At 41.8% G+C, this 22,975-nt stretch overlaps 1 protein-coding gene across 1 annotated transcript in view; it reads right to left on the bottom strand.

Moving 5' to 3' along the window:
• Positions 1-2,452: 2,452 nt before the first annotated feature.
• LOC127596863 (V-set and transmembrane domain-containing protein 2-like protein) overlaps positions 2,453-22,975 on the bottom strand; it is a 29,703-nt gene continuing 9,180 nt past the window's right edge. Inside the window, exons 2-4 of the mRNA XM_052059829.1 lie at positions 9,775-9,944; positions 8,213-8,257; positions 2,453-4,927 (exon numbers count right to left, since the gene is read on the bottom strand). Coding sequence (XP_051915789.1) covers positions 4,523-4,927; positions 8,213-8,257; positions 9,775-9,944 — 620 coding nt within the window. The 3' untranslated portion in view covers positions 2,453-4,522. The remainder of the gene's footprint in view (positions 4,928-8,212; positions 8,258-9,774; positions 9,945-22,975) is intronic.

Consider the following 22,975-nt stretch of genomic DNA (forward strand, 5'->3'; position numbering starts at 1 on the left):
ATTATTGAAGAGCCTTGTCAAGACCAAACTATCAAATGTAATACCGACGAAGTTGTGAGGCTACGAGTGTCCTTCTTCAGGGCCTGCTGGAAATGACCAAGATCCTTTAAAACAGTGGTTCTTTACCTGATTAGAGGTACCGAACCCAACCAATTAATGCACATTTACCGAACCCTTCGTGAGTGACAAATAAATACAGTGTGTGTGTGTATTTTATATATATGTGGTTTTTTTTTACAAATTTAAGATATTAAAAAAACGCATTTATTAAAAACAAAAAAGTAAATATAATTTCAAGAGGTAAGTACAGTACTTTTTTTTAGTTTACGACATACTATCACGACAGTCACAGGTTGACGACGAAGCGAAGTAAATTTCCCACAGCACTGATTGGACAAGCAATGTCACGTGATCATCTGTAGCCAGTGATGGCCAATCGGGCGTGTCATTACTAATTAACCTCATTGAGTCGCGTGTGTCTTACCCTCCACGGCAGGGACTCCGTCGAACCATCTGAGACCAACTCACCGAACCCAGTTTAAGAACCACTGCTTTAAAATGATACAAAATAATATTTCTTCATTAATCAGATATGTGCAGGTGTTACAAAAAAATCGCAAATGACTGAATGACAAGATGTTCCGGTAAAAAGTAACGCATTCCCCAAATAGAAATTCACTTATTCAACATTCTTTGACCTGACTGAATGTATCATCTTGTATTTCAAATCAATTACCTTCTTGTTACAACCATGATTGAATGATGACTTGCAGACGGTCCGCGACTCAATGCCTTTTCATAGAGTCACAGGCTTTCATGCTCAGAAGTGTCATGGGCCCACCAAGCAGGTAGTATATCCAACAAGGGGAAGAATGTGGTGGTAGTCTGTGAAAGGCTTTTTTGCTGCTGTTATTCACAGGCAGCCGACATATCACCCATCACAGTTGTTATTGCTCTTAAGCCTTCGCCATTCAGGTTGTGTTTCAATAAAGGAGGCCCAGTCGCTCTCTATTATCGCATCACCTCTCTGGTCGGGTGGCGTTGGGGGGGGTGGGATGGGGTACCCCAAGCCTCCCACCTTCAGTGTGTCGTAATGAATGTACGAGACCTCCGCTGTGAGGAAACAAGGACGACACCTTTTCCATTTAGGTGGCCCGACTTAATGTAACGCAAATGTGGCACGCCGTCTCTTTATCTCATTGTGTGCCGCGGCTATTTATCCCCCTGCCAGCGCCTGACAACAGCCCCATTAGTCATCAGCGTTGACGCAGGTGGGTGGGGGGGCCTCAGATACGCATGCACCTGCAAAGGGTGCTGCTGCCTTAATACCCTCACAGCATTTTCATGACACATTATAATGTTATATATGTGGTATAGAAAAAAGTGAAGGATGCAAATAAATAAACTGGGTTTATACATTCTAATCAAGACAGTCCTTTTACACACACTGTACTACATTTGGTGCGGACAGGTGTCGACCTCACAGTGCAGAGGTACCGGGTTCAATTCCAGCTCAAGCCTTCCTTTGTGGAGTTTGCATGTTCTCCCCGGGCCTACGTGGGTTTTCTCTGGGTACTCCGGTTTCCTCCCACATTACAAAAAACATGCATGGCAGGCTGACCGAACACTCTAAATTGTCCCTAGGTGTGAGTGTGAGCGCGGATGGTTGTTCGTATCTGTGTGCTCTGCGATTGGCTGGCAACCGGTTCAGGGTGTCCCCCGCCTACTGCCCGAAGACGGCTGGGATAGGCTCCAGCAACCCTCGCAACCCTTGTGATAGGCGGGTCTGAAAATGGTGGAGTGATCCCTCGCTGCTTCGCAGTTCGTTTATCGCGGGTTCAGTGCATCGTGGATTTTTTCAAACATTAAAAAAAAAATATATATATATATATATATATATATATATATATATATATATATATATATATATATATATATACACACACACACAGTATAGATACTGTTTATATACTTTTGCGGACCTTTACATTCTTATTTTTTTTAAACCTGTTTGTTAATTGGACACTACTTCGCGGATTTTCGTTTATCGCTGGTGGTTTTGGTCCCCATTAACCGCGATACATTTTTTATTTATTTTAAAGGGCGGGGCAATTGACATCTGGAGCACCAACTCCATCTTATGTAGGTGTCTTACCACACAGTTCGTTTAGAATTAGTCCTGCTCCATGCTCCATGGCAGTGAGTTCATTTTGCATTAAAGTGTTTTTGCTGTTGAATAAACGCAGCAGAGCAATGACTTTTTGTCTCCACTTTGCTCAAGTAGCAATGTATTTAAAGCTAGCTACTCTAAGCCTCTCCCTACAAAGAAAGAAAAATAAACAAAGTCATTACGTTCGTACAATTTGTCCAGCTCCATGTAAATGTTTTTCAATGTGTGTTGTTTAAAATGCTGCAACATTTCCCTTCGGGCAACAATGACACAATACAGTAATTGATGTTTGTAGGCTATTTATTTTCTGTGAGGCATACATGTTAGCATGAGCTCAAACTGTGCGCATAGCAATTTTACATGTTCCTTCTTATTTCCTGGACTAGCCTTCATATCATAACAACCGGTGGAAAGAGTCCAAAAGAGTGTTCTTCAGGGACTGTTGTTGAGCAAAACCTTCCACAAGGTCTTTGAGGCGAAATAGGCTGCGCGCTTACTCATCCGCATCGTCGCAAAATATTCTCTGTCTCGTTGGATCCCTTTGGAGCAAAGTCGAGACCTGTGTGGGCTGATGACCAGGCTCCATTCAAGCATGTACACGAATAAGATTATTACTAGTGGTTACAAAAATGGCAGAGATGAAATGAAGTCTCTTAAGCCGTTACCAACGTTCCCAAACTGCTCAGAATCGTGAGCCAATCTTTTGGCCGTTGGCAGACAGGTACATACTAAGATAGGTTATCTCAAAATGTCATTCATCTGTCTGTACAGCACCTTTGGAAAAGCTGAGAAATAAAAACAACAAGAAAAAAATCCAACTGAAACAAGTAACGCAGGCGATCAAATACAACAAGATAGTTTTAACAACCAAACAATATTTGGAGAGGGAGGAAAGCAAATGCGCCATCTTTGTATGTTTTTTTTGAAAAGGCTTTTAAGAAAACAACCGAACATGCATTCGCTTCATGTTATACAGTGTCATTATTTACAAAGTAGTTTCGAGGCTTACCGCCCAAAGGATTGAGGCTTTTTTTCATGGCTGATGAGCAATAGAAGAATGTCGTTGTCATTATTATGAAAATACAAGGCTGAATATACCAATATTGTACCTTTTTTTCTAAGAAAGTCTCCTAAACAAAAGAGCACATTCATAATTTTGTATGTACAGTATATATTTAGTAGGTGAGATCCAGTAGTTACAGTAAATGTAAACAAATGCGTTGCTGCCAAATCACTATCGCTTGTTGACTTTGTTCGCAGGATTATGCAAAACTAACAGCACCAAACTTTTTCGTGGGGCGGCAGATGGGTCAACAAAGTAGACGCATTGGAGATTAAATTATCCCTCAGCGCGAGTGGTTGTTTTTCTAGAAGTAGCTTGCGATGTATTTTGCATCACGCTCAAAATTCAGCTGGGAGGGGCTCCAGCTCACCTGCAACCTTTGTGAGGACAGAAAATGGGCAGGTAGGAGGACGTTTAGCCTGTACCAACTATGAATTTTGCGAGATGTTGTTTTGATGACGCTTTTCCTCAAAAATTGTTTCGAGAGGCAAGGAAAAACTTGTTACATGTTAATGTAAATACAGTGAATAGCAGTCCACAGAATACACTGTAAAAAATGGGGGAGGGGCTAAAACAATAATTTAAGTTGGACAACTTTTAAATGATAAATCATTGTTTGCTAGCACAACAAAGCAACAACAAGCGGAGTTTAAAAAAAAAAAACATTAGTTCTTTAAACTATTTCTTTGTTGCAAAATGCGGGGAAAACACTTGCACAATTTAAAATGTTTTGTTGAATTGTCCAAATTTTTCGATTTGTTGCCTTGAAATTTTCATTCCCCCCCCCCCCCACACCACCCTACTGTGATTACACTGTTTTTTTTTAAACAGTGTCATCAGAATGTCACCCCCCGTTCTTGTACAATGTTTTACATTAATCCGCAATGAACCAAGACGTCTGCTAACTAACATGGATTTTCATCATTGGTGAAATGTTCTGTCGGCACATGTTTGCACTCTACTGAATGCAAGTCTGTTTTTTTGTTTGTTTTGTTTTTGCGGGTTTTTTTGTTCAATGGATTGAAAGTGCAGGTTTGTGTCCACTTCATGCAAGGTAAAATGAACTCAAATTGGTCATTTTAGAAAAAGGGCACGTCAGACACAAAACAAAACTGATTTAAAAAGGAAAGCTACACATTCCCGGCACAGAGCCCTCAGCAAGCCGAGGTTATCATTTAATGCGAATGAGATTGTGGATTTGGCACTGTTTGGAAAGTGTAGCTTTTATACGCATCATACATTGCAATCTAATGTGCTTTATTTTATTTTATTTTTCAGATTCAATCAGATTACAGCACGCAGCTGGGCTCATTGGAGCAGTCATTGTTGCTATGGTTACTGTCCACATCCCGCTTCCTCAGCTTTCTGCCGCCGCTGGGATGGCTGTGCTGCGAGGCAGAGGAAAGTCGCTTGCCGTGCTCCTGGGAGCGCCCCTCATTTTGGGGGTGGCTGTGAGCATGCTTGAACCCCGAATTGCCTTTGGTGTCATCCAGCACCTGGAAGTTGTCATACTGGTTACTGGTGATGATGTCGCTCTCGGCTACTACCTGCAGGTAGGCGCGCACGCGGTGGTGGCGCGCCCCTTCTCCGTCACTGAAGTCGATGACTCGACATTCGTAAGTGCCCTCGTCGGATGACTTGACGCGGGAGAGGCGGAGCTTGTGGGAGATGTTACTTCCCACAACCTTCACTACCTGGTAACGGATGACAACAAAAAGCACGGTGAGTGAGGTGAGGAAAATCATGCTGCGCGGTATCCAAAATGCAACTTGAAAGTGTCTGTAAAGTGAATAGAAATATACTGTACATTGTAAATTTGACATACCACATAGAAGAATGTTAACAACCCTACAAAATTTGAATGATGAAAAAAATCAGCAACTACTGTCCATGAAAGGAGTCTTCAAAAGCGTGAAGAATCAAGCCTTTCACGCCGCTCTCAATCTCTGTTGGTGTGTACACTGAATGTGTACACTGTCAACCAGCAATCAAAAATCTACAGTGATCACTCGCCACTGAGCGTTTCAATTTATGCGGCTTCGGAGTTTCGCTTTTTGTTTTGTTTTTTCAAAAAGTAATTAAAAAAAAAATAACAGCCATAATGCGAAAAGACACGTTCAGAATCACTCCTAGGGACGATTTAGAGTGTTCCATTAACCTGCCACGCATGTTTTCAGAATGTGGAAGGACCCGGAGAAAACCCACACAGACAAAGGGAGAGCATGCAAACTCCACACAGGAAGGCCGGAGCCGGAATCGAACCCTGCACCAGTGGACCACCGGGCCGCCCATGTAATAAGAAATATTTTTTGAATCTTGTAAAGTATGTTTTGCCATTCACGGTCTGTGTCTCCATGGGCGTCGCCATTGTTGGGTGACATCAGGCGGATATTTTTTTTCCCTCTGATTCCGAGTTTTGAGTGGTGTTCTTTTCCTGGTCCGACGCAAGTTCACAGCACGTATCTCACGATTAAACATTCTCCACATGCGCATTAGGAAAAGGCGTGCGTGCACGTCTGTGAGCGTGTGCGCGGCTTTAGTGTAATTTCATTGCGGCAAATGAAACTATCCTCTCATTACAACACATCTGAAGTTAATATTCTCAGATGATGGCTCGCACAAGCATCGCCTTCCTGCTCATCTTGAAACGGGAGACGCAACATTATGACCATTAGCACAATGTAATGAGCTCTGTCTCAAAAACTGCTCGTCACACCTTTTGAATATATTCATCTAAGTACACGTTTCCAGCGCTGTATACTGCGCTGCATCAAAATGAGAGCAGCATTTTGTATTTTTGGACTTGGGACAGGCTCCAGCTCACTCGCTCCACGAATGAGGACAAGCGTGATGGAAAATGGATGAATCGATCGTATGATTCGTTGATTATTTGAAGTGAAGACCTCAGTCAAGGCTGGTAAAAAAAATAAAATAAAATAAAAAGTGAAACGAATGAAACGAGGGCTGTTTGTTTACGAAACAGGTCATCATCACGAGACATTGTCGTGTGTCACTCATTTAAATTATCCAATTGAACTTCATTGTTCCGAGGAGTCTTATTTATTTATTTCTACCAATGTATTTTAGGTCATTTTTAGGTCAATTTTATTCCGTCTAAGCGTTTGCGGATAGAGCCGATTTTATTTTGTGAGGCCACTTGAGGAAATAAAATGGATTAAATTCAACACGCCGGGCTTTTTCAGTGCGGGCAGAGTAATTAAATGCTTCTTCCTCTCGCTGGCAAGGAGGCACAATTAAAACTGTTGCAGTTCATACAGTAAGTACTGGCTTATTGCTATAGTCTATCAATTTTGTGTTCAACTCAACAAGCCCAGATTTCACACGAAGTAATTACAATCGGGTCTTATTGAGATCATAATTATTTTGGTATGTACTGGAGCTGCAGTGAGATTTTTCTACTGCAAAATATGTACGCACATATGGTATGCTATTTTGTGTTGATGAAAAGATAGAATAAGGTTATACAGCAGTACATCTACTTGGTTCTGGAAGAGATTTCTTAACTAGAAAACTTTGTAAGTAGAGATGCGTTTTCCATGTAAATTGCTTAATGTGTTCCAAAGTGGTTTTGCCTGGCGTTTTGTAAAGAACTGATCCAAGGACGTTTGCTTTTTCGGTTTTTAACAATCCTTCGAAAATGTCTAAGGCAAACATCAGCATCGTGAGCGATCGCCCGACTGGTGAACACTTTTTCTGGGGGGATTCACATTTGCGTATCAGAACGCCTCATGGCTCGAGGGGCGATTGACGAGGACGCAGCATCGACACATCTCTATGTATCTACACACAACGACATATACGGTAAAGGTCCCTCTTAGCCAATGGGATATCAAGAAGATGACAGGTCATAGCCAATGGCAAAGCAGCTATAAGCATGTTGCGTTCAGGAAACTCAGAGCTGTGTGTAGCAGCCCATTCTGTATTTTTATCTTTCGTATCTTTATCTCGAGGCAATATTTTCCTGTTGAGACGTTTCGTAACTTGAAAATTTCGTATGAAGAGACGTTCGTAAGTCCAGGTACCACTGTACTTCATTGCAACCTTGAAGTTATTTAACATTTACAATGGGAAAACTGTCAAATCATTAAGGAAACAGACCGACTGTGTTGCAGCTCTGTCCTGATTTTGTGGTCAGCAAGATGGATGCAGCACAACCTATTTTTACTTTTTGTTTATTATTATTATTTTTTAGCATGTACATCGCAGATTTCCAAATCGGGATCTCACCTGTACTAAAGTAAACTGAATACTGTGCGGAGTAAACGGGACTAAAGAGTGAACACTCGCGTGCACGTGGATCATCTAAAACTGTCGCATGGCTCATTATCCACCAGGCGACATCTTTCACTTGGCGTCTGCGCCTATGGATATGGGACACCAAGCTTGTAACGAGTCTCCAAGCTGCACACACACACACACACACATACACAGTCACAGCTCATTGCTCAATGGGCCTTTATTTCTTATATGTATGCATTGATTCACATCCATAACAAATGCAAAACTCATTTGCCTATCCTTTGAAAACATATCACGGAGGAAGATATGGAGGCGTTTGTGGAATAAATGTATGGAAGGGATACGAGCTACTTAAAAATCTTGAAACTCAGATCAGAAACGCAGAAACCGATTTCTATTTTTTTGGTCGTAATCCTACAAAGTGTATGCGTCCTTGTGACTGCTGTGGAAAAGAGGTCATTAAGGCAAGTGGAGCCTTTTACCTTTAATCGAAAAGAAAATCCACATTTGAACCTGATATGGCGCTACCGGCTCCTTTCTCAATGCCAAGTTACCGTGGAAACCAGGAGGAACAGAAGAACATATACCGGTACTTTGGGATAAGCAACACTGGCTTACAGAACGAGAAATGTAAATGCAATCAGAATGGGGCTGGCGCCTCATGTAATCATCGAAGATTCTTAATAGCAGGTTTCAGAGCATAGCGACGATTAACTCACGCTTATCTTTGTAGCATCCTTTGGCATCTCCTCCTCCGGAGATACCTGCGTAAAATAGGAAGAGTCAGGATTACTTCCCAATTTCGATGGGAAAAGAAGTGAGAGTTTTTTTTTTTTTTTCAGAAAACGAACCATGAAATGAACCGAGGGATTAAGAGGGTGGTGGAAGCATCACAGTGCACTGGATTGCCATATACAGCGCAATGCAACCGTGTGCTCTTAGGAACTGTTGTCACCTCAGGACCCGCATTTCAGCTCAAATATAGCCTTTGAAAACATCATATTTTAAACATAACCACAAATGCTTGCATGTTCTAAGTGCATTTCAGGAAGCCTTATCAAGGAACCGAAGATGAACATGACAACGGCATTTACAAAAAAAGAATATGGTACAAGCTGAATATTACAATTGGACAAAATACGGCCAAAATAAATTCACTTGTATCTTGGCAATGATGTCTTCTTTTTAGGAAAGTCCCTCACTTTACTGTAGAGCTCAGTTTGCTAGAGCTAATGTGTGCTTCTATCATAAAAAAAAAACACTTCTTATTCATTAGCACAGGTCCCAGCCTCCTGGGACCTGTGCGTCCACGTGTGTGGACATGACGTCTTTGGCTTTCAAGACTATAATGTTAAATTTTGGACTATAAGGGCCTGGCGTCCACTTACGAGGACGTTTCATCAAGTAAAATAATTATTTGTTTTCTTTGTCAAATAATATGACAATTTAATTGAGGTTCTAATTTAGGGAAGCACGGTGAAGTGACTTCTACTGTTGCTATTCTAGATATTGCTATGCAAAGCATTTCACAATTTTAACTAATTCGCTGAATGTACGTGGACAGGACAGTCATGCAAGAGTTCGGGGTCCAAGGAGTAGACAAGCCAATGGGGGAAAAAAAAAACAGCACTAGCTGAGGGTGCCAGTATTTTCTGACTCATGACATATCCTCAAGTGAACTATGCAGATGTTCAAATAATTTCATTCTTAATCTAAAAAAAAAAAAAATTGATTACGCATGCTCATTTGACTACATTTCCTTGAAATGAATAACCAATCAATTATTCGATGATGTTTGAAACTACAACGGATGGAAAAATATTGCGCTGAATATTCTGATTTCCTGTTTCAACCCAGTGTTATAAATAGCTTTCGATATCGGCTTTTGCTGCCGTTCTTCTTCTTTAGACGGCGAGACTGAATCTACAGCGCCTCTGCCGTTTGCAGTTCAGTTCTGCACTAAATAGGAAAGTCCATGGAGTCATCACGTCCGCACAACAGAAGTCTGAACGATTTCTTAACGCTTTTATCAAAAGTGCCATTAATATGGTCAAATGTGTCATTTGCAAACATATGGTCATGTGTGTTTGTTTGCACATGCGGTACTTTGACTACACTGACGAGTGCAGCATCAACATGACTCTGAAACTGTTAAACGTTTTGTTGTTGTTGTTGTTATCTTAACCCATTCATGCATCTATAATGCTAACCTGTAACCTGATAACATGACAGGCTGTCCACTGTCGTAACCGTCGTCCCTTAAAGGGTTCAACGATGTTACCTCATTGGTTTTCCACGGCTGTCTGTCTGTCCAGTCCATATGGTTCCGGATGTACCACCACTGGATCTCGAGAGAGTAGGAGGGCATGCCGGCCCCCCTGAACGAGCAGGCCATCTCCACATCTTGACCCCTCTGAGCGGTCGTATCATGAGGCACCTCCGTGAACATGGCTGGACACACAAGTTGGTTAGTTACTAGAGCGCCGCTTTGGTGTCATTTGATTTACAATACAATATACTGTAAATGTGATCATCATTAGCAGGTCCCCCAAAATCTAAGTTAGAATATCCTCAACACCACCAATTGTGTTGTCTGCTCTGACTGTTTTTTTTACTGTTAAGTGTTAAAAAACCCATACAAACCCTGGGAGAACAATCAAATGTCACACAAGAGGGCCCGAGCCAAGATTCAAACCTGGAACCTCAGAATGACTAGGCAGATTTGCTCAGCCGGACTCCACCATGCTACTTTAGAAAAACATCAGAAAAGAATGGGTATTTTTTTTTCAACTTGTGAAAAAAGTTAGGTGTGTGTGCGTGTATACATCTGGCACAACCCTTTAAAAATTCCTCAATGTTGCTGTATGAAATGATTTCCCTGTTGAATTAAACAAAAAAACAAAAAAAAACAACTTAATCCCAAGCATCAATGTAACACCTGCTCACAACATGCTGACACGGCTTAAAATATTTGTCTCCACAACCGAAACGTGTTGCTGATGCTGATGCTTCGTGCCAATGACTACAAAAACAAGCTATCAATGTTTTTTTTTTGTTTTTTTTACACAATGAACACACTGTTTTTGTCTATATTTCAAGAAGGATAAATGCAACACCATTTTACAAGCATAACTGTTGATGGCTGTGCAAGGCCGCACCTGTCATCTCTTCCAAATCAACATCTGATTGACATTACCAGGTGGTGTAAAACAACAGGACTACAACAGAAATAAATAAAAGTAGATTGTAAAATCATTTTGGAGATTCAACAGAAGGCATTGCAGAGCCGAGCACCTTGATAGCACATCCAATCAGATCTCTCAAATGTCAACCCGTTCCTGCTCACAGCCATGAGCGGGCCAATTCGCATGGTGTCCAGGGATTGGTAAATAAATACTGTCGTGTACGATTATCCCGCATTAGTTTGAAATTTCATCCGTCAACAGATGTGCTCTAATATGATCCATCAAGCATCTGTCTGTCTAAAGACTTTCTCATTCTAACCCTCCAAAACTGGAGTCTATTGATGTTATTCGTGGCACAGAAGCAGTCGTTCGGGATGCAGAAAGTGGCATGCGACTGCATCTGTCAGATTAAACGCTGTTGTCTTTGTTCAGGAAAGTCGAGGGGTGGAGCATGTGCCAGAGATGCACTATTCATAGAGTCAAAGCGCATGTAAATAAGAAGCCAACTGTGTACGAAGTCGCAAGAGAATCAACAGTCCTAGACTGATACGAAGCCTGAATAGTAAACAACATGCTGTGGATATAGCTGACAGAGGAACAAAAGAAAGCATAGATCTATTTTTACCAGTCATTATACTTATACCCCAGTATACAAATATCAACAACATCGCATCTTCAGAGATATATTTATTTATTCATTCGTTTATCTGGGCATGTATGACACTGTGTCGGCCCACCATATCCCTTGCAGTTAATGGCCCGCCCGGGCTATTTAAAATTTAATGAATAAATTCGATGAAATCAGTAGGTTCCTGCTTTTGACGCCAAATATTGGATTTTATATTCATATTGTGTTTTATTGTAATATACTTCACATCTTGTATTTTATACACTGCGTAAAACACATTACATGCAAAACAACTAACTATTGAGAAGCACTTGCTTAAACTCTTAAATAATGCAGTATAATATGAAATGATCATTGGAACCTATTGTATTATATCATGGATAACTGCACATGGGGCTACATGAAACTCCTCTACAACGAAACCTATATGGGCGAAAATACCCCCTAGTGTGAAAACATCTTCATTCATTAACACCATTCCACTTTCCTGCCCCCCATACAGCAACAAAAAAACCTGTTGCCTTATACGAAATCTTTTTCTCTGCTCTTGCCTCGCGACGATCCACGACAACGAAGTTCCAATTTCTTTCCCTTCTTTTCTTTCTACACTGACGGTAGGGGAGTGTCATGTAAGTATATGCTCATACTTATGCAATATTGGAATAAAAATAAAGAGTACACATACGTTTGTGTGTGTGTGTGTGTGTGTGTTTACATCTGAGATCAAATTTGCTACAGTGAAAAAAACCCGGTTGTGAAAAATTTCTTGCTGCAAACATGATTTCATTGTAGAGGAGTTTCACTGTTGTACCAATTCTGACAAGGCCACCACAACTGAGCTCACAGGGCCACAACTCAAAACAGCTTAATATTGGACCCCGCCTATGCCGCCAACACTTAAACAAAGTCCATCCATCCATCCATTTTCTGCCACTTTTTGGTTGGGTCGCTGGGGCCACAGCTTTAGCAGGGAAACCCAGACTTCCCTCTACCCAGCCACTTGTTCCAGCTCTTCCCGTGGGATCCCGAGGCGTTCCCAGGTGTGTCCTAAGTCATCCCCACAGCCTAATGCCAGTGAGACATGCCCGGAACACCTCACCAGGGAGGCGCCCGGAAGGCATCCTAATTAGATGCCTGAGCCACCTCATCTGGCTGCTCTTGACGTGGAGAAGAAGCGGTTTCAGTCTCAGCCCCTCCCGGGTCACCGAGCTTCTCACCTTAACCAGGGTGATTAGTTATTTATAACATGGCAGTACTTTACAGTTTTTAAATGAAAACCATGGTGGGTTGTAATTGGGAGAGTTTACTTATACACATTCATTTTTTCGGTTGAATTGTTGCTCTGTTTTAAATACATCGAACCGAATGAGTGGTTATTTTTGTGTTAGGTTGAAGGTGACCAAAAACGTCACTCTTCTTAATTCGCAATAACAATATTTGAATTTATGATTCGGCAAGATATCACCTAAAATTTCCCAAATTGCCCACTGAGATGAATCAAATTAACTGCTGAATGATCAATGAGCAAATCCCTCTTTAAACCCAAAAAGCCACAACAACGTGCCAGTGAAATTGCTCCCGGCACTTAGAATCTATCTTCTCCACAATTAACTGTGAAGCCGGCAATCCAAAATCCATGTGCTGTACATTTGAGGGCAGCCCGAATGCTTTGATTCATACTCAGAGCGGGGCAACGATAGCCATCAGCAGTCTATTCAAATTCAACAAAGAAAAATCTAACCAGAAACAGATGGGTCTTCTCATTGTGGCTTGTTTTCTTAATCTTATGTTCAGTCAATCATCTACCTAAGTCCTCAATTGGCTTTTGTATTATTTTCATGTGAAATATAAACGTAACCGTTTCAGCGACTACAGTTGCTCCAATGGACAGCTTATCATGTTGTCAGGTCACGGGGTACATGAAAGGGTAAATTAACAAACAATACATATCTGATTAAATACAAATTACGAAAGTGCATTAAAGACCACCCAAAAAAATTACAATAGTAATCAGAGATGTCACAGTGACCTTGAAAAAATAATCTAGTGACTTTACTGATTATCTGATGTTAAAAGTAACTATGATACGCAATATGTAATGCAAGTTACTTTGCAGACAACCCAGACTCAACATAAAAAAAACAATCAGTTGCCAACGTTTTAATACATAAATGTTGAAGAATAAAACCCGTGACCAGCAAGGATAAGCGGTGTATAAAAATGATGGGTAATGAACTTAATTCTCACAAAATTAAGAATAAAGCCCTGTTTAAAGCCCTGGATTATCCCTAGTCCGTCGCATGGCACACGTAGACAACCATTCACACTTACCGCATTTTAAGGCGCACATAAAAGAATTACATTTTCTCAAAAGCCGACAGTGCTCCTTATAATCCGATGCGAATTTTATATGGGTCAAAATTCTGATTTCATGGACATAGTATTTTAAATGTTCTGTGAAGCGCTTTGTGTAAACTGCAGCGGTTCTGAAGGCTCAATATGAATAAAGCTGTATTGTATTGTATTGTATTCTATTCCCTTAGCGTAGCTCCATCTAGTGGATGCATAATATAACTGCAGTCACTATTGTCGCTTCTATTCTAAGTGTCTTAGAATAGAATACAATGTGGTGCATCCTATATATGAAAACGGTTTTAAAATATGCCATTCATTCATGGTGCGCCTTATACTCCAAAGCGCCCGATAGTGCGGAATATACGGGGGATTCACATTTATGGACAATTTACAGTCTTCTCAGAAACAAATATGAGTGGGTTTTTTTTTCTATGTGGTAGAAAACCGGATGACCACACAAGCATGGGCCGACCAACCTCTACACAGTTACGTCAGCACAGAGATTGAAATCTCAAACCACAGAATTGCAAAGTTAATTGCTCACCACTTCACTTCAAAAACTGCACTTCTGCTTTTTAGTATTAATAACCTATCATGTATCTTTTTGGAAACTGAAAATTGCCAAGAACAGAATCATTTAAGCATTTCAACAACTCAATGACAATAATAGCATCAGAATGAATGCTGGCCTCCTAGCGTTAATCCTGCCAGAAATCTCCACTATCACATTGATTCAAGGTTATTCCGAGGCAACTGGAGGCGATGTAATGTTGTATCTCTTCCTAAAAAGTCTTCTCTAATGTCCAGACTGCCACCGAAGAGAACTTATCAGGCGCCCTCAAGCGTTGTCGTTATCTCCAAGACAAACCGAAGAAGGCACGCAGACTGATCAATGCTCGAAAGCGTCCGAGTTGACTCATTTAGCAAAGAAGGAAGGAAGGGGTGGGTCGCAGGAATTAACACAGGAGAAAGGGTCATTAGGCTGAGATGATGTGAAGAAAATAAATGGATTCTGATTCTGGGGAAGTATTGCATTGTTACTCCAAACACCAAAAAGAAAAGAGAAAACGGCAGCCTACATATCCCGGACTCAGCGTAGAACTGCAGAACATCCTCCCAAAATGACTACATTTTTTCATATATTTACCCATTTTCACGTGCCTGTCATTTAAATGAGTGGCGTTCGTTATTTTGATTGAAAATGAAAAAAAAAAACCACCAAGCACCCTTACTGTACAGGTACAGTGTATGTGCCTAGGTACTTCAATCCACATTCTCATCAGAAATAATTAGCCGCTAACGAGTCTCTCTCACGGCCTCATAATAAGCTTTGCGGTCGAGTAATGAGCCTTGGCACAGTATGACGGGAAACAGCTGCCACACCTTACTCAGGGAACCTGCCGGAAAACTCCACAAATGTCCAAAGAGAAGCCAGTCTCAGTGAGCGGAATGTGCTCATTTACATTTGTTAATGAGCAAGCAGTGTTGGACCACACAGCTGAAAGTTTGATCTTCAAGCTCAATATTTCACGATTTTAATCAACTGTGAAAATAACACAACCCCCATCACGTGTCCTAAGATCAGTCAGGAAATGTGTGTATCCATTTCACTTTCATGTTTTTTTTTAATACAGTAGACTTTTGGGATAATCGGGATCAACCATATTTTTCCCACCCACCCTGATGTTTGGATTGTTGATGTCAGATGTCTTTTAAATTGATGAATTTCTCACTGTGAAGCATTAAGAGCATAGTAATTTATTCTCTTCAATAACTGAAGAGGAATACCCATCTATCCATTATTCGGGCTGCTTATCCTCACTGGAGCCTATCCTAGCCGTCTTCGGGCAGTAGACGGGTTACACCGTGAGCCGGTTGCCGGCCAGTCACATGGCACACATAGTCAAACAAACATTTGCGCTCACAGTCATGCCTCGGGACAATTGAGAGTGATCCATCAACCTATCATGAATGTTTTGGAATGTGGGAGGAAACAGGAGTACCCAGAGAAAACCCACGCAGGCTTGGGGTGAACATGCAAACGCCACGCAGGAAGACCAGGTCCAGATTCCAACCCACAACTTCTGCACCGTGAGGCATACGTGATAACCAGTTGACCACCTTGTCACTTCGGGAAAGCGGAGTACCCGGAGAAAACCCATGCAGGCACGGGGAGAACATGCAAACTCCACGCAGGAAGACCAGGGCCAGATTCAAACCCACAATTTCTGCACCGTGAGGCATACGTGCTAACTAGTTGACCACTGTGTCACTTCATCAAATGTCTTTTACACAGAACCCCATTCAGCTGCCATTATATCAGTGTGGACTAAAACGACTTGACATTACAAGACCCCTACCGAGCACCTGGAAAAACCGAATGAATTGACTTTTCGGCGCCTTCACAAAGGGGCATTTCTCTCTCCTCATTTAGCCAATATGCACTACGTGTTCTGTAGCATATAACTTTCACCTCGCTGCTGGCAGAGAGCAACCTAAACATACCGCCAAACAGCCAGTTGATGAATTTGGAGATGTGGAGTACCTCGAGGGCCACGGCAATCGATAAAGCTATCTCCAAGATGAATCTCTAGATCAGCACAAGAGCAAACACAGTGCAGACTCAGCCTTCTACTCAATCAAATATTCTCGAAAATACCAAACTATAATTATGGTCTATTAATGAAGGACAGTATTTACAACATATCATCATCGAAAGAAAACAAGAATGAATAAAGAGGACAGGTAGCAGATCAACTAATTTTAAGCAAACATAAAATTATTGTGGGATTTAATGTAAACAGTGTCGGGCAAACAACTTAAAAATGTAGTGAGCCAAGTTTCTTAACTCTAACCCTTTCAGGGACAGTGGTTACTACAGTGGTTATCAGGAGCAGGGTACATGAAAGGGTTAAATGAAGCTTTACTCCACTAAAGCTACAAGAAGAAATAGCTAGAAATGTGACAAGACAATGTGATCTTAAGTGCCGAAATACCATGTGCAGATAATTAATTTTAAAAACAAAAGATAAAGTGGTACTTTTCAGCTTCATCCTCTTGTTCATTTTTTCCTAGCACTCCATTTCAATATTCCGTACACATTGACACACCATTTTATTAGATTGCCATCAAATCATTTTGCTAGCAAGTGTTATGTTAGCTGGCAATTGTGTTGTGTTAAAAATGGGAAATATGAACAAATCAACAAACGGCCAACAAAATACTGTGACACCCGACACCTTGATTTTTGGTTCATGTCTTGTTCGAACCTCATCACAATAAAGTGTCGCCTTTATGTTCTACATCCGTGCATCCAAGTTGGTGAAATTCAAGGCAGCTTGCAAAGATGACAAAATGGAGCATCTTTCCACCGGCTTTAATGTCCAGGGTCGACCATCCAGTGGAGGAGAAGGAGGAGATAAGAAGAGCCCTATCAGCGCTGAGCATCTAATCTGCCTAGCCTCTCTAATGCACCCCGTATGTCCTCTCCTGCACCAACACAGGAGCAGTGATTGGACTTTGACGGCGACACAGGCTGAAAGCCAACAACTGGAATTTACTACGTAAAGGTGAGCCCTCCCTGCTGGGCCTGACTCACGACAAGAACTAAAGAGACCGAGTTAGGGGAGGAAAAAAACAGATAAATCAGCTCGAGCATGTTTCCTTCTTTATGCATCAATCAGTTCCCCGCTGCCGGCTTGCATATGGATTGTAAACAAATATTAGCATTCTGTGCCATGTTTTAAAAAAAAACAAGAAGGGCTGGATCAGGCTTCGGTATTCGCTCGTTCCTACCGACTGCTGTCAGGCTGATGAATAAAAAATAACAATCATAATAATAATAATTAAATGATGTGAAGGAAAATTGTAAATAGTACTGCGATTTATCCATGTTGTGTTCATATTGCATTTAATTGAAAGATGTTTGTTGTTTTTTTCTCTTTCTTCTTTCTACATACATTCTTGCTGCTGGAGGCTGTAAATTTCCCCAGTGTGGGACGAATAAAGGATATCTTATATATATTTTCTTTGACAACACACTTCCACAAGTAAATGGGTAGTACTTGTGGGGACTTGTGGGGATATGTACATTTGCAATGCAACTCGCACTGGTAAGGCTTGTACCAAGTCAATCAGGAATCACCGTTATCGTTTTTTCCTCTCCTCCATCAAGACACTCTAGATCTGTGTTTTCGGACGAAGAATTGTTTAGGATTGCAAACAAAAAGAAAGACGACCTCTCGCAAGAAGATTAGCGTTTCATCATTTTTCTTACACCCGAGGGCGAACGTACAACGGCGAGAGGTATCGTTTTGTTTTCTTTTATATTTTTGTTGATGTTTTGGTTTAACAGGATTACTCAGGAAACAAACTAAATCCGATTTCCATGAATTGCTGTGGAGGTACAACATCAAAATGAAGGGAGGGCAGCGGAGGGGGAAGTCTGCAGAGGATTGTCTAATCTCTATTTGGGTACTCAGGACTACCGTACAAGTGAAATTAGGTTGGTTACCTCTGTAGAAATACTTCAATCTCAATTGAAGATTTAGTTCTACACTCTGGACTTTTGGCTAAAGCACACCTCGGGCCTTATTTTGGTAGTCAGGAGCCTGTTCCCCCGGCGTAAAATCAGGCACATTTCTATTTTCATGTCAGAACAAGTGTAGATTAGTGTGTTTGTGAAATTGAGTCGACACGCTATGCCTCACTCGGCGTTCCAGTTAACGCGGCTGCTGGGCCCCCGGCGCATCTCCCAATTCGGTGACGTAAAGTAGATGCAGTCGTGCGTGCAAGGGAATCTCCAATTGCCCACGTCCAGTGTGTGCAGCTGATCATCCACAAAGGGAGATTTTGGAGTTTACCTGCCCACATTATGCCCGGACCCCAGCAAGTGTATTCATATTTCCACAATATCACAGCGTGTGCTCCAACCACCCTGAATTTAATGCAAAACTCTTGTGAGCTCACCTTATGGTGAAGGCACAGTGTGGTTCATGTATGAAAAAAAAAAAAACAACAACAACAACATGGGGTGCTGCTACTTCTAGAATTGAGCGCTGCTAAAACTGCACAGGGCAGTGACCTTTACAGGAAAAGACAGCTGAAAATAAGCTTTCCCATTTGGACCAACTCCCTTGCCGCTGGCCAACACAAGCCTTCCTTCCCGCCTCCCCAGCCACCTTTTTTCCCCCTTTTTCCTTATTCTTTTCCTCCCTGAGGATTACTGCTGTGCAGAAGTGAGGCTCTCATGGGGCGAGCTGATGACAAGTATAAACGAATGAACTGGCTTACTGCATACTCTCTATCGTAAAAAAAAAAGGATATACGCACTAGGCGGGAAGTACATATCCCTACACTCTCACGAAAGCTCACACTCGCACACACACGTACACTCTCAAACACTAACAGATGTACAGGACAGACACAGGGGATTTAACCAGCAGCACTACCTGACACTTCCTTTCCTTTGTGCATCTATTCAGGCTGACATTGATGTATGGATGGAGATTACAGGGCAGACTGACACGGAGCTTTGTCCCACAATTAATGTCATCATACATACGTGAACATAAGCAATCACCACATATATGGGATGAAACAGAGCAAAGGGAGCGGCGTAAAGGGCTTTTGACTAAAAGAATGAAATGCATGGAGTTTCTCTGTGAAATAACGGAAGGAGAAATATTCCATTCGTGTCAAACTGCTGCCATCTCAGTTCCTAAGCGTACAAGCAATGAGAACCCAAGAACCGTTTATTTTTTTGGAAAATTCAGAATTTTACATTAAATGCCTGCTGTGTGTGTGGTGTTCACTGAACACCAAGATATATTCATTCATTCATCTTCCGAGCCACTTGATCCTCACTAGGGTCGCGGGGGGGTGCTGGAGCCTATCCCAGCTGTCTTCGGGCTGTAGGCGGGGGACAACCTGAATCGGTTGCCAGCCAATCGCAGGGCACACAGAAACTAACAACCATTCGCACTCACACTCACACCTAGAGACAATTTAGAGTGTTCAATCAGCCTGCCACGCATGTTTTTGGAATATGGGAGGAAACCGGAGCACCTGGAGAAAACCCACGCAGGCCCGGGGAGAACATGCAAACTCCAAACAGGGAGGCCGGAGCTGGAATCGAACCCGGAAGATGTGCTTCTCTGCACTGTGAAGCCGACGTGCTAACCACTGGACTACCGGGCCACCAAGATATACGTTTTTTCAAATATTTAATGCTTCAATCCTAATTTAGTATTAGGGACAAATTTGACCCATTGGGTTTTAAGGGTAGAATCAGAATCAGAATCAGAATCATCTTTATTGGCCAAGTATGTGGAACACACAAGGAATTTGTCTCCGGTATAACACGCTGCATTAGTATCATGGTAAACAACAAAATCATTGAACCATTTTAGAGTAACCAGTAGTTTTGTAGTACCATTTTGTAGTACAAGAAGAGTGACGACATCAGCAGTTGAGTAGCAGAATTTATAGGGGTCAAATTTGGACCCATGGGTTCTCCAGGGTTAAATCACAGTCCCATATTTTTAACTGTAACGTAGGTACTGTACGTCAGTCCCATGTGGTGTAAAAGTGCCATTAGAATTTATAGCGCATGGCCTACTTTGCAAAACTTCCCCAAAACATCCAAAAACAACTGTACTTTCCAACGAGTGGCGCCCTTGTCGGCGTCAGCTCCCGCTGATCTTTTCATCTTCTCAGTGGCTGCCAGACTAGTGACACCTCCGCCTAATTCCCATCAGTGAAGAGAAAGTAAAGACAAGAATAAGAACAGGAAGGTAAAAGAGGTGGGGGTGCGGCTGTAAGATTAAAATAAATGTTTTAAAAAATGAGTGGGAAGAGTGTCACTTCTAATGGGGACACGGGACATCACTGAGCTTTTGCACAGGAATAACTTTGAAACGCGTTCATGTGGCATTTAATCAGAGGAGACGTGGGGAGTAAGATGTGCTTCATCTGTCAGCGATTTTAGTTGTGTCAGCGCTGTGTTTGTATTTCTGAAAACGAAAACGAGTGGGGGGGCCAGGGGGGGTCTAATGAGCTCGACACGCTGCACCGCTCAGCCCAACAGAAAGACATCACATCATCGCAGGGCCTCATTAGGGTACAGCAGCGCTTTATCTAGAAATAATGACTCACACTGATTGCTCATATTTATGGGAAATGTGTACCACAATACACTATGGACTGATTTCCATCAGGTTATTTTGGGTATGGCCATGTATAGTGTAACTTGAAGAGTTGAGAGCTCCCATATGGTCATCCAATTAAAAAAAATTTGAAAGCCTCTGAACTTGAGAGGCTATCTTTTTCAAATACGAGGCAACTCCATGCGCCGGAATGCCCAGAAAGCGGCAACACGGCCCCAAACACGGTAGACTGGTTTTCCGTTTTCACACCGAGCGCATGGGTGCCTGTCTGTGAAAATAGGGCCCATAACGTAACAGCTATATGTAGCTTTCTTCGTTTCACAAATGTGAATAACTGTATCATTGTGGGCAATCGATAATATTCATTGTGTCATTTTCATCGGCGCATGTGACATTGTGGAGCCTACCGAATGAGTAAACGCAAGATAAACTCTGTTGTGGTCAGATTTTGCTGTTAGCGGGTTATCAGTTAACATGCATGGGAGGGTGGACACTCGCCATGCTCGTAGATTGGTTCGTCTGCCATAAACGCCTTTTCACAATGTAATCCAGAACTCGGAAGACCTTGTTGGCTACAGTCAAGCTTTGGCCAACACCAGCATGGCATTTCTAAACCAAAACACACACTAAGACAACAAAAGAAGCACCGGCTATGCAGTGAAAGTGATGAGATGCCATTACACAAGCTAGAGTAGCGATGGGGTTTAAAACGGGTTGAGCTGACACTACTTAGACCGATTCCCAAACTTTAAAGATCATTTGAGGCACTGTTTTTGCAGCCTTGTACCAATACAGAGACACTCGCATACACGGACCACACAAGCAACAAACGGGCTTTCCAAGTAGCAGTGAAGGTTATTACAACAGTTACATGTTGACATATAGCGCCAAAATAGGAGCCAAAATTCCTTTGTGGGGACTCGCCACAGCTAAGTGTGTATTTGGTACTGTTGCTGTCATGATTTATTTTGCTGGGTTATGATGTCAATCTATGATGTCATTTAGCAATCGGTGAATTAAAGACATTCCGCCTGTTGAAAAAATGTGCATAAAATGCAAAATATCGGCCGTTACAATCCAGCCATTCAGATCTGTGTAAAGTCTAATACATCGCTTGATGGAAATGATTAATTGATTGATTAATTGCATTGCTAATATTGTAGCCAGATCCTTCCCTGTGTCGCGGTGAGTTCAATTCTCGTTCATTTGAATCATTTTCCCTTGTGGTGACAGTACAAAAGGCAATAGAAAAAGGGGAAAAAAACTCCAAACAAACAAACCAAAAAAACCCACGTGGCTCCTTTAGATTAACATTAGATTCAACCGCATGGCAAAACACAATTTATTTTTATTCTATTTATATTTATTAACATTACTCCAGTGTATTTCCAGGTTTTATTCTTCTCAAAGATGGCTAAGACCCCATTAGTTGGACATCAATGACTTGTGCTGAGCTAAAGAATTAAATCCATCAAGCCTTTAGACGTCTCATTATTGTGTCCCGGGAATGCATGTGCACACCAGCGATTTGACTCGAGTTCTGTTAATTGAACGTGCAGCCAGTGGACACATTCGAATAGACAGTCCGTGTCTTTTGTCCACACCCACTGGGTAGGCAATAGCCTCTCTGGTGCAATTAGGCTCGGTCACTGCAGAGATGTTATAATAGAAGCGCCTGGCTTGGGGCAGCACACGCTCTATAATTGAGGCATTGGTGTTTATGAACAATAAAAAAGTGAGATCTCTTAAGGCTTGCTTTGCTGACTTTTTTTACTGCTTGTTTCCACCACTTATATTAACCTAATGAGCTTGGGGGGGAGATTGAATCCAAATAAAATGTTGCATTTGTGGATTTTCATGACACATGCTGCAAACAATTTTTTCGGGGGATGGGGGGTAAATGTGACATGATTTTATATAACGCTGAAGTTGGTCTTTGGGGGAGGATGTTGTTAATAAAAGTTACACCTTGCTGATGCGGTGTAACCTTCTCACACTCTCCAGAATGGAGTCATCTAAATGTAAATGTTCTACTTTCATATCAGTCACATGAAAGTAGCAGTCGGAATCCAATGCGTGAAAGTGAGCAGGGAGTAAGGTTGCCTCCTTTTTATATGCACGTAAATTGACAGGAAAAGGCTCGGAGAT

The sequence above is a fragment of the Hippocampus zosterae genome, chromosome 2 (assembly GCF_025434085.1).
Source record: "Hippocampus zosterae strain Florida chromosome 2, ASM2543408v3, whole genome shotgun sequence".
NCBI lineage: Eukaryota > Metazoa > Chordata > Actinopteri > Syngnathiformes > Syngnathidae > Hippocampus > Hippocampus zosterae.